The following is a 16847-nucleotide window of genomic DNA, read 5'->3' as shown; positions in this document are numbered from 1 at the left end:
CAGATCATTTCCTAAAAGTCGCAAATAACTTTTGCTAACAAAATGAAAATTGAGTTGTGGTAGAGTGGGATTTGAACCTCAAACTTTTGGTGCGTGAGTCCACAATACTACCATGGGACTACAACCCGGTTCAAATATATTATTTGTATTCTTATTCCTAAGAATCCTCTACAAATAAGGGTCAGTGCTATGCTTTAAGCTCCTGACGGCACTGTGACCTGTGAAGATCTATTGTGACGGGTCCCTATGAATAGTTCTCGCCCTCCAAACCAAGGTATATAAAGAGCCTGGCTACTGTGTGGAAGGTGAGTTATCATTTTTCTAAATCTTCCCCTCCAAGCCCAGATCCGTAAAGTATCGAGCAATCAGATAGGGGGCGGGTTCTTTTATATCCTCAGGTTTAACCAGTCGTCCCCCGAGGATGAAGCTTCTTTTATGATGTTAAGTATCACATTCACATAGAATGTGTACAGGTGTTTCCTCATCTGCACTGCAGAACCTACATCTAGAATTTTCAGATAGGTTCATTCTAGCAAGGCAAGTTTGTTCAATCTAATCAATAATAATGTAATCTAATCTATGTAATTTTAACCAATCAAAAATACCGCCAGGGTATCAGAACAACTATTATTATTTAGAGTAAAAATAGTAATAATTTAAAACTAACGGCTCTTAGTCTCTATTGTGGATTTATTGCAGGTAAAACGTTTTCATTTTTTTTTTAAATGGGTTAGGCGTTATTGCAGTATTACCGGTGATATTTAAAATTAACGGAATATGATAATAAAATTTATTTCAGAAAAAATTTGAAAAGTGGCCCATTTTAATTAAATGACATGTTTTAAGAAAAGTGGTGATAGTATTGGTAAGGAGCATATTATAATGAATAATATACATCATATTATTAGCCTTGACCAATCCATACCGAGAAATCCCTCCGTCACGCACAAACGGTGTAAAATTAGAATTATGGAGGATGCATTTAAGGAGTGACTCTTTAAATAAAATTTGGCACAGATTTCACACAGCCAAAAGCATAAAATTAAATTAGACGCTCCAGTAAAGTTTTTGGCAAATGGACAAAGTCGTGCAAACTGCAAACAAACATGCAAAGAGAAACGTCAAACAAAACAGAAAAATGCACAGTCCGGAACAACAGAGCATGCTTGGGGGGGAGTGCGGGAGAGTGAAAACATGCGAGGGAAAGATATAATCATGCAACACAAACAAAAAGGTACGATACAAAAAATTGATTATCAAAAGACATAAAAGTTCAGTTATATAAAAAAAATAATAGCTTCCTTACAAAAAAATAATAGTTAGAACGATTATTTGTTTCAGTTGGAATAATAACAATGAAGAAGTTCAGTGGTATAGGTAATTGGATAAAAAAAAATATTTCTTACACGCAGTAAAAATTGGACGTAGTTATGCAGAAAGCGTCCAACCCTCAAAATGCTAAAAATGAGTAATGGCAGTTTTACGATATCTTTATGAGATGAAAACGTCCAAGCTCCAAGCGTAATGCTTTTTTTGCCGATTAACAAAATTTCTAACCCAAATCACGGCTATCACTGTTTTATTAACTTTTTAAAAAAATTAAATTTTTAATTCTTTTTTTTACTTCCTTTTAAAAAACATGCACTATCCTGGATTCAAACTTGAACTACAAACTTGATAGGAACTTTTTTTTTCTATGATTTATTTTATTGCCCTTTAATAATAAGGAATATTTTTGTGTTTTTTTTAATATTTTTATCTCCTTTTTTCATAACTATATAAAAAAAATACCATATTATCTTTACAGATATTATAACTGTCCATTATTTATTATAGGAGCAAAAATTCATTAGAATTTTCTTGTATACCCACGAACAGGCCATGCCTTTGTGGGATTTTTTTGTTTACTATTTTTCTATTAATATGTATTTCATTGCTATGTAATTATGCTTTATGTTTTTAATACTGTTTTATTATTATGTTTATTAAAAAACAAAAAAAAAAAAAAACGTCCAAGTGGTTTGACTGTTTTCTAGAGCTATTTTTTTTAATTGGCAAAAAAGTAAAGCACTCGGAGCTTGGACGTTTTCATTACATAAAGATATCGTAGTAGGCTATCGAAATCGGCATTTAACTCATTTTTAGCATTTTGAGGGTTGGACGCTTTCTGCATAACCACATCCAATTAGAGCATTTTTGTACTGCGAAGTTTCTCAAAAACGTATGAAAAATAAATAAAACCCAACTACTTTAAACTACATCACAAGATCTTGAGAATCAATTACAGCGTTGACATGGGTTTAGTATATTTTGATAGCTACAGGGCGCTACTTTTAAATGTCACGACAACTCACGGACGAGAGCTAGTGTTGTCACGGATGTAGTAATTAAAAAATTACTAAGCTTAAAAAAATTACAGTAATGAGAATACGATTCATAAAATGCCAGACAAATGCAATAAACAGTACACCATGAGGCCGACTAATCTCCACTCGATTTCCTTTTGAAAGATTTTTGGCTGAAGCCGCCGTACAAATTTTAAATATAAACAAAAGAGTATGAAAATTTTCAATCCACCGTGATTTATTTGGGAATTCTAGTTATAATAAACAATCCAATTATCTGAACTTCGACATTCCGAGTCGCTGATTATCGGAATCGCTTTCAGAATTTCAGCAGTAAAAATTAAGACAGAAACGTACTGCAATTCGCAATACAACGACTTGGCTGCCCTAAAACCGCTGATGACAGTCAGCAAGCAATGACTTTCATTTTTGCACCACAACAGGCCAGACGGCCCAATTACAGTGGTGAATTACATCACAGAACGCCCAGGCTTGAGAAAAATCACATTTTAATTTTTGTGTTCTCACCGAGAATTGAACCCGGAACCTTCCGAGCGTGAGGTACGTATACTGTAATAATGTACAGTACTTGTAACTACGCTTAACATGTAAAAGTGCTGCCTTTTCATTTATTCAATTAAAAGCTCTTTTTCATTAAATATACTTTTTTGTCCCATTTTCATCATACATACAGTAATTAATTAAAAATGAACCTTTTTTTCTGAAAAAATCCAACTATCCGAATGAGGTCCAGTCCCATTAATTCAGATAATTGCAGTTCCACTGTACTTTGAAGGGGACAATATAAATATTGAGGAATAAATCATTTTTTCATTTAAATTTGTTGCAACAGAGAGGGAAAACACTTTCGAGAAGGGATTATGGGAGTCTAGGCAATTACGGGGCTTATGACCGGTCATTGGCTGGTTTAAGTGGCCACTTTACACACAAAAAAAGTAAAAGTCTTTTACTTCACAAAAGTCAACAGATGGAAGAGTTGAGGAAATGTGGATGTTCAAACGTAGGCAGAATGGTGAATGTTACACGGTGTGTAAAGTGGCCACTTAAACGCTAGATTAAAAACTAAGGGCTCCCTGTCTGTTCCCCGAATTACAAATTACTTCGGAGAGCGAACATTAAATTGCGTTGTTCCAAGATTGTTCAATGATCTCCCACAAACCATCATCAACATGAAAAATCTTCAAATGAAAAAAAAAGAACTGAAGAAATATCTTCTTGATACTTTATAGTGCCTGTTTATAAATAAATCTGTAAAATACAAATAAAATAAATGTAATTTAAACCTGTCATAAAAAATAAAAAAAATTAAAAAGATGTTTCCCCCCGAAAAGTCTTTAGACTTAGTGGGTAACAAATTCTTTTATGTACTTTTTAATTATAAAATAAACGCTGCTCTGCAGCACTGAAACTGAAACCAGCCAATAACCGGTCATGAGCCCTGTAAATGCCTAGACTCCCATATTCCCTTCTCAAAAGTATTTTCCCTCTCTGTTGCAACAAATTTAAATATGAACAACTCCCTAGCGAGAATATCTAGCCAGTCTGCAAGCATTTGGAAATACTCAAAACATTGTTGATTTTTTTTTTTTTAATATACACAAATCCATGTTTTCATTATTTTTTACCAAACCTCTTGTTTAATTTGTTAAAAAGACTGGAGACATCGAAGCTAAGCACAGTTTTGTTAAAATTACATAAAAACTAACAAGCAATTATTTATAATGACATAATGTTATGTAATTAGGAGAAGCTATCAATAAAGAAACTTATCATTGAGCTACTTACCATTTTTTAATCGAGAAACAATATTAATGGTTAATAAATACTCACAAATGCGGCTGGCCTATCTCAAAATCTGGTATCAGAAAAAATATAATAATTCTCTACGTTTTTGCAAATAGATAAGATTGTTAGAAAAAATGGTTTTTAAGTGTATTTTTTCACAAATCCATCAAACCGAACAAAATTCATTAAAATTATTTCATAGTACGATCGATCATCTGGTACATGAAGGCGAGGTGATCAGCATTACGCTTGACATTACGAGGGACATGAAATACTGCAGTGTAGAACCACCTTCTAAATCAATAGTTCATGTCGACCTTCCCAGGAATCGAACCTGGGACCTTGAGCGTGGAAGGTGAATGCGCCAACAACTACACAACGAGGCGGACTTATTCAGAATTTCTATCCGAGTGCAGCCGTCGAGGCAAAAACACTAATCCAGGGCTCTTGGTGTCCGCCTGGACGCAGAAAAAATAAATAAACAAGTTTTTCTAATACTAGCTACATCTAAGATAAAGTAAATAACTCATTATCATAGATATGACACTAGCTACCAACTGTCAATTTTTTTTTAAGTGTACTTAAAAAATTTTAAAATTGGGTATTTTACAAATGTATGTTTAATATTTAAAGCGAATTTTTATGATTCCAATTATAAAACTATGAATGTATCAAAAAAGTTTTCATTTTGACGTAACACATTGATTCTGCCGAGTGCACTTCTATCAAATATTATGTACAAGTATTTCGCGGCAATGTAATACATGCTACTTGTCCCATAGAGAGCGAAGCGTCTCATTTTTAAGTAATTCAAAATATGGATATTTTAAACCTTTTTAGAAAATTTATCGTAGGATAAAACTAAAAAAATATAATGAGATAATACACTATTATTTACTTATTCTAAAACCAGAAATCGAACCCGGATTTCCCATATGTGAGGCAAGATTTTTAGCCATTCAGCCTGGGGAATGTTATATATTTTTAAAACATTTAATGACTGAACTTAGGGTTGAAAATTGCTTATAAACACTGTTAGAAGTGCATATTGGAAAAAAATATGGATAATTTTTGGAGTAATCAAAGATGGCTTCGTATGCAAAATAGCTTGTTGGTCAATAAAGAAATAAGTAAAACTAAACCAAGATATTTGATTGGTACTTTGTATCAGAATTATGTACCAATATTACGAAGATTGTATTGATGGAAGCTTAATTTATTGTGGTCGTTTCGGTATATTTTTCACACGAGGTTTTGAGACAGGAAAGCCAAATATTAGTGAAATTAAGTCATTAAAACCATTACCTGTTTCACACACATGTCCAAATGTAATTTTAAAAATCTAACCTAATTCCGTATTCTTTGAATCTTCTGAACCCATTTTTGTAACCATCTTCATTTTGCTGTCGCCAATCACATTTTTCTTGTCAGCTGCATCCAAAGTGTCCCCGGGAAGAGACAATCTGATCATTTTATTCTTAGGAGAGAGAATATCAGCTGTGCTATCGTTTAGATTGATCCCTTGCTTCAAGTTGAGAAGTTTGGCATCGTCGACTTGGCTGGCCAGAACCGGCATAGTCTGGAACCTTGGACTGCGAGGTTTCTTGTTCCCCATCGGAGGCCTCGGTGGTCCGCTGACGCTGAACAGTTTCATCTTCTCGGCGAGGGTCAGTTTGGCGGGATCGTTTTCATCCAATTTGGCTGTTTCATTCAAAATTCACAAATAAAATCATTTTGAAGAAAGGGGTGTTTGTGTGATCGTTGGGGAGGTATTTTCAAGCAGTCGTGAATATGTACAAAGCAAACGGCGTTTCATATTGAAGGCGGTTTCATGCAAAAAATATACAAAATTATATTTTATAGGATGCAAAATACCAAAAAAATTCAATCATAATAATTTCAGTGATTTATACCTCGGATAAAAGTTAAATATAAATTTTCAAGTAATACACTAACCATCTAAGACCCAAAACATTATTCTATTATTTCAAAATTGGAGGCAATCAAAAGACATGGTTGGAATGTATTGTACATAAAAATTTATATAAAAACAACTGTATGCACTATAAAAAAGCTAATTACACAGACAATGTAATACATTTTGACATCTACTCCATAAAAATAACTGTCAAATTTCAAAAAGAGAATCAAAACATCAATTTCATTTTTAATTTTGTGCAGAGTGCTATATAGTTATAATTTTAAGTGCCAGTGAATTTTCATCTATTTACAATATAATTGAAATTACAATCTTACCATCTTCGTCCTGTTCTAATGACAGATTAAAGCTGCTTCGCGATTGGTTCAGAGGATTTGGCGCAATCTCATTAGCTGCATCCGTAACTTCACCTAACGTGATTGGTTGCGTTTTGAACCTATCAAGAACAGAGGAACCGTCTTTAGCACTAGATCGGGAGTGCCTCAGAACAGGCTTGACAGCAGCTGAAAATGAGAATGAAAAATATTATTAACAATAAATGAGAAATAGAAAAATATCTAATCACAATAAAAATATAATCGGGTTGTGATCCAGTGGCTAGTGTTGCGGATTCGCGGATCAGAGGTCCGAGGTTCGAACCCCACTCTACCCCAACTTGATTTCCATTTTCTAATAAGGGGTTATTTACAACTCGTTAAAAATGGCCACCAAAATTGAAATATTTGGGTAAATCATAAGTACGCTAAGACTTATTTTTTAAAAATAATTATGTAGCTACAAAAAATTCATAATTTTTTACATATTTTGTACTTTTTTCAATATATAACATAAACATCTCTGTTGTAATATGTTAAAATAAACAGCTCCCCAGGGAGTTGAATCCAGTCCTTGTCTCCAAAAATATGGACAAACTAAAAATACTCGATAAATCCAACTGGTCCATGAAGAAGTATAGAAATTGAAAAAATAAAATTTTCAAGCGTTGCCTAGAAATAATTCAATTAGATGAATCTCACCCGCATAAACAAAGGTTTCAGCTTTTTAACTTCACAAACATCAACAGATGAAAGAATTGAAGGAATCTAGATGTTAAATATGGGCAGAATGGTGAATGTTACACAGTTTGTAAAGTGGCCACTTAAACCAGCCATTGACAGGTCATAAGCCCTGTGGATGTCTAGACTTCTTCTATATTACCTTATATATTACCTTCTATATTACCTTCTCTTAAATGTTCTTCATCTCTGTTGTAATATGTTTTTTTTAAATGTCTGTCTTCATTATAACCCTTATATGTATATATTTTTAATAAACTTAATAGTGATGCTTAATTATTTGTAAATATGTATTTTAAATATTGCTATTTGAAACATTAAATTATTTATCAATCTGTTAACTAAACTATTAAATTATATATTGTACCATATAAGTGAGTTTCTACTTTTATTTTATTAAATAATTTCATTTTTATTTATACTATCAAAGTTAATTAGTAAATGGAATTAGGAAATTATTAAGAATTGAATTAAAATTTTAGATACATGATATTATAGCTGTAGTCTGGTCAAACGCAAGCAAAATGAGGAAATCATACGATTTTGCCATTTTAAAACTAATGTTTTTTTTTAATCGCGCAATAATAAGAAATAAAAAAATAATAAATTAGATAAAAATGATATTTTTTAAAGGTATTTCTGTTAAAAAATATACCTAAAAGTTTTATGTAACTAAAATATAATTACTTTTAGACCGGCAGATTACGCCATTTCAAATTTAGACTAAACTTAGGTATCTGAGATATCAATAAAAACTAAGTATCGAACTAAAATTTGTTGGAATAATTTGAAGATAATAAATTGAACAAGAAAGTGGCCGAAGAAAAATTTTAATTTTTTGTTTTTGAAAAGAAATACAAGAATTTTAAATCACATACATTTTTGTGACATTTTCCTTTATTTCTACGTAAAGTTATGCCTTCTTAAAAAAAATAAATTTTTTTTAAAGAAGATAATTCTAGTTGTAATATTTCATTTAAAACAACATCTTATTTACGTTTTTATGACCTTCATACCTGCCCTTAAGCTAGGGTTTCCTAGGAGAGCGGTGCCCGTATTTTAACGGCCGTAGTGACCGGTGATGCAGTGGACAGCCGTCGTAACGTCGACTTGAGAGTGGTTTCCTAGGGAAACGGTGTTAAATGGTGTTGATAACACCGTTTTCCTAGGAAACCACACTCTAGTCACCGTTACGACGGCTGTCCACTGCATCACCGTTCACTACGCCGTTAAAATACCGGCACCGCTGTCCTAGGAAACCCTAGCTTTACCGAAAACGATAAAACTAAAATATTTCAATATTTTTATTTTTTGGCAAAAAATTGATCCATAACAACATGAAAGGATTCTGATAATATTGTTCCTTATTATACTTTTCATTCACCCCTCTTAAACGCATCTATTGCACCATATGCCATTTAAAATAAACTAACCGGTATAATTCAAAAAATTAATTAAATCCGTAGTTAAAAATATGTTTGTATAAACAAAAAAAATTGGAATGACATTATTTAGGCGAAAAATTAAGTACATTGGCCTAATTCACTAATTTATTAAAAAGCATGTTTGCAAAATGATTTTTGGCGATAAAATATTTGCAAGAACATATTTTTTTTCTCTGCTGTTACATTTAAGTATGTGAGAACTATTCAGACTTACAATAAATCTGTTTTTTAAATGAGAGCAACTTTTTTGCACTGAGTTTATTCATTCCGCGAGGAATGTATTCATAAAATTGAAATGAATGTTCCTTGTGTGTTTTTCATGAGTAAATTCTTATTTCTAATACTTTGTCATCATGTACCCTATTTCCAACTAAACGGAAAAAAACATCCAAACATTTAATTTTTAAAAAAATACACACAATTATTATTCAACAGTGTTTTGAGTACGTCCAAATGCTTGCAGACTGGCTGGATTTCCTCCCTAGGGAGTTATTCATATTTAAATTTGTTGCAACAGAGGGAAAACATTTAAAAAAAGGAATATGGAAGTCCAGGCGTTTACTGGCTGGTGTAAGTGGCCACTTTACACACTGTGTAACATCCACCATTCTCCCTACGTTTAAACATCCACATTTCCTCTACTCTTCCATCTGTTGACTATTGAGAAGTAAATCGGGCTGTGGTCCCGTGGCTAGTGTCTCGGACTCACGGCTCAGAGGTCCGTGGTTCGAATTCCAGTCTACCCCAACTGGATTCCCATGTTCTAATAGTGAGTTATTTACAACTCGTTGAAAATGGCCCTCAAAACTAAATATTTGGGTAAATCATAAGAAAGAGCTGAAATCTTTATAATGTGGGTGAGAACCGAACCGATTCACCTACTAGGCAACGCCTGAAAACTATTTTACAATTTGAATACATCCTTTTTTACCGGGCAGTTAATTCAACAATGTTTTGAGTGTGTCCAAATGCTTGCAGACTGGCTGGACTTCCACATTCCCTTCTCAAAAATGTTTTCCCTCTGTTGCAAAAAAATTAAATACAATTATTATTATTTGAATGTTGCCACTTTACTAACCAATTTGGAAGTGCCAAAATTTTAAATTATTAATTTTTAAATTGCTTATTTAATTGAACTGATGTAATTATATTATGTATATAGAAATTTCTACTCGTATAGAAAATTATCTCTGTGTCCAAGCGGATGAAGAATACAGTTCTGTGTGTGAAATAGAACCAGAAGCCAGGATGAGTGTTTTCGACTCGATGACTTCTCTCGAGTAAAATTCTGAAAAAAGAAATCGAGTGGAGATATACCCACCTCGTAGTGTAATGGTTGACGTCTTTGCCTATTTCTTATAAGGTGGACGTAAAATATTAATTTTAAAGGTACACTGCGCAAATGTCATGAGTACTTTTGGCAGCTGTCAAAAATACTCATATTAATCTACTTGCCATTAAATTTTGAAGATTTGCTATACATAAAATAATACGTTATGTAAAAGCGAACACAATATCTTGTAAAGCAGTTTTTTTATATTTAAGTTTTTTATTTTTTAAAAACTTTTGGTGCTCATTTTTAATTTTGAAAAAAACGGACAATGCCTAGTACAATTTTTAAAGAGAGTTCAATGTACCTTTGTTAGCTTTTTGTTGAAGCTGCTGCCACATTGATGCTCTCGCTGACACACTGTTGCTCTTCATCAACCCGAAGAGCTGTTGTGGACTATCAATAGGATCGTCATCGGGGCTTCCTTCCATCTCCTGATTTTCCAACTTCCTGTAAACTTCTTGCTTCTGCTCGGTCAAACCGGTCGGAGGCTTCTGCTTGGAAGTCTTGATACAGCCGATGCCCATATCAACGACCTCGTTATCTTGAGTTTTCTCTACACTGGGACTTTTGGCTTCTCGGAAGAGTTTGGATTGGAGCCGGTCATCTGACAGTGGCGGTGGCTTGTCTTGTTGGGGCTGAGAATCCTTCACTATGTCTGGCTGCTTGGAGAAGTCCTGAGGGAGTGATAGTTCTTCTGCTAGAAACAATTTAAAAATAGATTACCAAGATAGACACTACACTTGGACATAACCCAATACGCGAATCAATAGTATAGTAACATTCTGATTAATCAAAAGTCGTTAAGTTATGTAATAAAACACATTTTCAAAGTATTCTTTTTGATGTTGGAATATTGGTTGCTCACTAATTTGTTTGTATTGTGCTCAATAAAACTTAAGCTATTTATTTCTAGACTGATACACGCCTATTTATAAATAAACTTGACATTTAAACCTTACCGATTTACAAAACAAAATTTTAAAAGCTTGTCTGACATTTAGCATTGCAAAATCTGGAAGCTTTATCTAAACAATTGAGTTTTCAAAGTGCTTTGGGTCTAATTAATATCAAAGCTTGCTCAGTAAACTTTGCTAAATAGCAAAAGAATGAGAATTTTAATCCTACTATATTAAAACAAACCTTAAGGAAATATGACTAAGCAGTTATGATAAATAAGAAAAGATAATCAATTACTCTTCACCATACACATCACAACGTATTAAGTTTTTAGTAATATTGCGTACAAAATCTTGAAAAACATGGACAATACATAAACAAAGTTTATTAGTAAATAGCAGTAAAAGAAAATCACATTAAAAGTATGACCTATAACATCCAAAACATCGAGAAACATCCGCAGTTGTGAATATTTTTAAAATAGACCTATCAGAAAATTGGCTTCATTCCAAAAATTGAATCTTCAGCATTGTGTCTGTACATCAATCAGAGAAAAGCTTTCTAGATTGTAAAACATTTGCAACAGATTCTCTTTCACTCAACCGTCAAACCGAAGACAAGGACCAGCCACTGAAGGGTCATTCTTGATTAGGTACCTGAAAGGGTATTGACTTTCCAAAATCAAAGAGTCAAAACAAAATTCCACTGAGTTGTAATTTATAAATACCCGGAAATTAAACATTAGCAAACAACAGGTAACATTGCTCATAAAACATTAAGAGAAGACCCACGCGACCCACAGATAAAGATCATAATGGGCGCGAGCAGTGCCAAGTAAACACAAAGATAGTATTCTAAAAATTTACCTGAAAGTGGTCCTGAATCACCCGAAGACATCCTGTTGAAAACTCCACTATCAACAGAAACGTTCAGACTCCAGTGGTCTGTGTCTACACCGCACAAAGCACTACTGTCCACGTCTAGGGCAGCTCTCACATCCTCTAACTCTCCTTCCAACTGGTCCAATTCCTGAAGAGTCGCTTCCCTACTGCCCTTTTGGTATCCTGTTTCGGTTTGAAAAAGACTTTTTGGACGCTCCACTTTCACTTGAACGCGATCATCAATACTCCCTTCCAGCTTCCTCGGAGGCACAAACTCGCCAAAGCTGAGAGCTGGCTCGAAGTGTCCACTCGCTGTGGCGGGAAGGTTACTCGAAGACCCAAACGAATCGTTTGGAATGGAAGTCTGATCCCAGTCAAGTTTGTTAAAATCGTGACTACCGAAATTTGTGGATTCTCTCGTGGCGGTTTCTCTAAATATCTTATTGAACTCTCTGGTAGTCGGGCTGTCTTTTTGGTCTTCGTAAGAAATTTCGGCTATATTATCAAAATGTCCACTTTCGTCCCTCCGTAAGTTTTCAACTACTCTATTTCTCAATGTTTCCGGTGTTGAATCGATGGAACTATTGGAGGAATTCCTGCGTTCAAAATTCCGCGCTGGCCAACAGGAAATATCTTCGAAGTTGCTCACCGCGGCGACTCGAGTAGGATCGGGAGTTCGTTGAGCGGCTTCAATTTCAGCCAAAATATTTCGACGTTCGGGAGACAGCGGTGTTTCTGAAGGAGTCAAAAAATTGCGGCGTGGAGATCGAGGATTGCTCTCGGAGTTATCCGACGATTTAGGGTGGTCCGGTGACCTTTCTTCGAAATCCGATGATGCGGGACGATATTCGGGAGAGCCCGCGGAAGCCGTCACGTTTTCAAAAGCTTTGACACGTTCTGGCGATCGCAGTAAATCACTATCTAAATATCTATTATTGAGAGCGAAATCAAAGTTATTCGAAGGGCTACTTCCCGTTCCGTATCCAGGGCTCCTGGCGTAGTTCTGGAATTTAGAGCTAATCCAAGATGGGTTGAGATCCGGAGATAGAACACTAGCTTCACCCCCAGTTCTGGCCTGAGTCAGCGAGCCTTCAGCCCTGAGACTGTTTTCCAGCGAGCTGTATGATGAAGAGTTGTCACTACTAGGTAGTGCCGACGATGTAGAAGCGGCAGTCAGTCGCTGGAAATCTACTTGGCCAACCTCCAATCTGCAAATAAAAACAGTGGCTATTAGTACGATTTCGCGCTGGGTATGCGGATATTATATTAACGGGAGTATGTGAACGTATTAAGAAGAATAGTCGTGGCATACCGTGCCAATTTCAATACAGTATTTCATATATGCACTGAATTAAGTAAACAAGCTTTTATTGACACTGACCCTGAAATTACATTCCGCTCATGACAAAGAACCTCACGTTAATATTGATATATTCCTAATTGTGTTATCCACACATGATTGAAAGAACGTACTCCTAGTTTTAATTTACAAAATTAAAAGCAATAAACAATCATCAAAATATTAGCATATAATCGTTCGACTGTATTCGATTTCCGATTATTTCTGGCCGTTACGCTAGAGGATGACGCATCAATCAAAACAAACAAATATCGGTTAATCCGTAACCACGCCGCGGCAACAAGTGTCTGCATATAAAACGAAATGATCGATACTCTTTAATAAAATCTAGGACAGATCCCAAATAGCATTTCCATACAGAGTTGTTCATGGCGGCAATTCGGCTGGTGGCGATGAGCAAAAATAGAAACTGCGACCTACAAAGTGACGGCAGTGGGGAATATATACATTACGAACTGTTCTGAAGGCGTTCCTACTTCTATATCTCGGCTAATATTCAGACAATGGACACGAAACATTAGAAGTGTAAAATGCAATAAGTAACAGCAACGTACATAAATTATTAATGATTTAAATTTAAACAATACTTGGGAACAATAAAACCAATTTCAAAACTAATTAGAACAAAGAAAAAATGGTTTATCCTTAACAGTTCGCTGCTTAAACTCAAAAGGGCCACATATTGAAATTTAACTTTTTGCTACACATCACCGGGAAGGGAGAGTTTATTAAAATTAAAATATTCACTAACGCATTCACAATTAAAAATCTGTTATAACTAAATTTTGTGTAAATACAAAATTACTTCAAATGTACAGTTTATATGAATATGTAGACAATACTGGCGGTTGCGCCACACGTACTATGTTAATTGTGTATTGCATATTAACTAGGTTGCTGTGTTGAATTTATTGCTACCCACTGAGCCCTGTAATTATCTTACTGTGGGTACAATCTTTTTCTCTCCGGCCCAATAACAACTGAACCGTCACGGAATGTACATGTGATTTGATATTCTCAGCGCGATCGCTAACAAGTTATTTTAGCTATCAATAAAACATTCCAATTCACTGTGTCCTTTTTTTGTATGAATCAATAGTCAAGAAACCGACAAGTGCCAATCTGACCACAGAATCTGATAGAGCCTGCCGCGAGAGAGAAGTTAGAACATTGGGTTGGAAGAATCCCAGTACAAGGTGGGTAATTGCATTCATTTGAATCGGGGTTCGGTGGCAAAATAAATAAAGATAACGCATAGCAACGTCAAGTCCGCGAACCAGTAAAACAAGCAAAATTCGAGCGTCCATCTGCTATCTGGCGAGTGGGGCGATCAACTGGATCTGAATCGAAATAAAATTGATTTATTATCACATACGTAAAATTACACAAGTATACAAATTGGTTTGACTGTCTAACTATGGTTATGTACCCCATTCTAAGACAGTCAATATATAAAAACAGTAATATATACTTAGAAAAAATTCATTAAAAACAATATTTTCGGAAAAGTAGACCCAATCAAATTTTTTAACATGAATGAGCTATTGATTTTTTAATGTTTTTAATATCATTAGATGCGTTTTTAAAAGCTGCATCTATCTAATTATGGAGTTTTGTGTTAACTATCACCCAAAGAGCGGCGGTGATGGCGGTTTCGCTCTGAAGTTAGACACCAGAACACAAAGATCAAAAGGGCTGTTGCGGGATTTGGGTCATTTATAATGCAAAATCTATGGGAGTCTTTTTCTTATAGAAAAATATGATCGATTTAAATCTCATTTTTGCAATAAAGCGAAATTTCTGGGTTTTTGATTTGTGGCCCTTTTGTTTTTAAGCAGCAAGTCATTATTTTAGAAATGAATAGCGGGAGACTAATTTTATAATGATGAAAGAAATCAGTGTTTATGTAAAAGAAAAATTCTGGTTTTGTAGCTGTTTGACAACCGATTATAATTAAAAAATATTTAAAAAAAAAACACAATTACTCAAATTGTGTATCATTAACCCCAATACTACGATTATATTTTACTTAAAGCGTAAAACTTATCGTAATTAACTATCAAAATAAACCTATAACTTTCCAATAATTACAATGCTCTAGGATCAATGCTGATGTGAAACTAGGCTGAATGAATAATATTTTGTGACGAATTTTTTTTTTTTCAATTTAGTCTTAAAATAGTACGAACATAATATATGAAAGTCTTAATATTAACTAACATCTAATTATCATACAAATAAATACTAATTATGAACATTTCTAAACAATATATGTACTCTTAAAAGATATCACGAAAAATATTGCAGAGATCAAAACATTTGAAACAAATTCACCATATTACAAAAAAAAGCTCCAAGAATAATCCCGAGAAAAAAAACAGATACACAAGGGTTAAGTCGATGATAAATTACTTAATCAAAGTACTTACTCATTGTAAACAAAGAAAACCCCTTCAATACAATGATTTTCGTTCAAAAAATCATTAAACCATTATTTTGGAAAACCAACAAAAAAAGACTTCTTAATTATTTTCTTCACAAAACATCAAAAAATTACACATGATCCGAACGGGGGGACCAAACGACCCCAGCGCCTACTTGTATATAGCGGCACGAGAATAAAAAGTTGGAAGTGTTTATGATCGTGCAATATTTTATTCATGTTTTCGCGTACACATATTTTACTCATTCGTGTATTTTATTCAATTTTGCTAGTTAGCCGAATGCTAATAATGTACATAGGGTGAAATCGACCATTGTATTATTTACGTCTTTTTTTGTTTTAATGTTAAACGATTTGAAGATTTCGAAACAAAGCAGGAAAATGCTTCTTTCTGTTATTTTCACATTATTATCAAAAATAAAAGGGCAAACAGCTTTAATAAGACTCGAGTTATCGAATTAAAATCGGTTTATGGGGGATTCAATTACTCTATAAGAGCTAACTTATCTGCTACACACACGTCATGTTTTTTAAACTTATTTTTAATAAAAAAAATTTTTGTTCTTATTCCTTAGGCAATGAAAATTAATATACAGATGTAAATTTTCTAAATGACTATCCCAAGAAAAAAACCGATTAAGGAGAAGTTAGGAAAGGAGGCGATCTGAAATCATCGCTTGATCTTGAGAGTTAGGTGTGAATTCGGCATTTTTGTCACTTCGCCAACCGTTAGTACTTGAGCTGTCAAGAGCACGCCGATCGGTTCGCAAGCAACAACTCGTTTGGCAGAATCAAGCGCAAGATCATAAACAGACATTGCCGAGGGGACAAAGGAGAGGTTCACGGCGGCTGCGGAGATGGCCGATGGTTTTATTTCACTTCTCATCATTATAAACATTTCCGTCGGTGCGAAATAGAACCAGAACCCTGGACGAGTGTTCTCGACTCGATGGCCAATCTCGAAATCGAGTCAAAATAAGTACCCGTCAAATTGTCTAGAGCCCCCTAAAAATGCTATCTGTTGCGCATCTTAAAAATAGCAATTGCGAAGATTTTTTCTAGTCTACCCCATTTGCTTGAACTTTTTGCAACAAATAGTACAACAACCACAACAAACAAACCGTCACGCCGTTTCCCCGTAAAGATAGGCAGAGAAGATAGAACGCCACAACACTCAATCTTTGCAAACAGATCTCGCTTCCTCTACATTCATATATCTTCTCATGCACGCGCGCCGATTGTTCCAATTTTTTTTTTTAAAGAAATATTTGCGTTCCTATGATTTACCCAAATATTATATTTTGTGGGCCATTTTCAACGAGTTGTAAATAACTCACTATTAG

At 34.3% G+C, this 16847-nt stretch overlaps 1 protein-coding gene across 1 annotated transcript in view; it reads right to left on the bottom strand.

Annotated features, from left to right (window-relative positions):
* Window positions 1–16390, bottom strand: part of LOC148272506 (uncharacterized) — a 184456-nt gene extending 168066 nt beyond the window's left edge. The window contains exons 1-5 of the mRNA XM_088239953.1: window positions 16320–16390; window positions 11687–12909; window positions 10228–10620; window positions 6408–6593; window positions 5499–5852 (exon numbers count right to left, since the gene is read on the bottom strand). Of these exons, the coding sequence (XP_088096079.1) occupies window positions 5499–5852; window positions 6408–6593; window positions 10228–10620; window positions 11687–12909; window positions 16320–16390 (2227 nt within the window). The remainder of the gene's footprint in view (window positions 1–5498; window positions 5853–6407; window positions 6594–10227; window positions 10621–11686; window positions 12910–16319) is intronic.
* Between the last annotated feature and the right edge of the window lie 457 nt (window positions 16391–16847).

The sequence above is a fragment of the Micrasema longulum genome, unplaced genomic scaffold (genome assembly GCF_059751315.1).
Source record: "Micrasema longulum isolate JH-2025_06_02 unplaced genomic scaffold, ASM5975131v1 h1tg002312l, whole genome shotgun sequence".
NCBI lineage: Eukaryota > Metazoa > Arthropoda > Insecta > Trichoptera > Brachycentridae > Micrasema > Micrasema longulum.
This window is presented reverse-complemented; position numbering and strand designations above follow the sequence as displayed.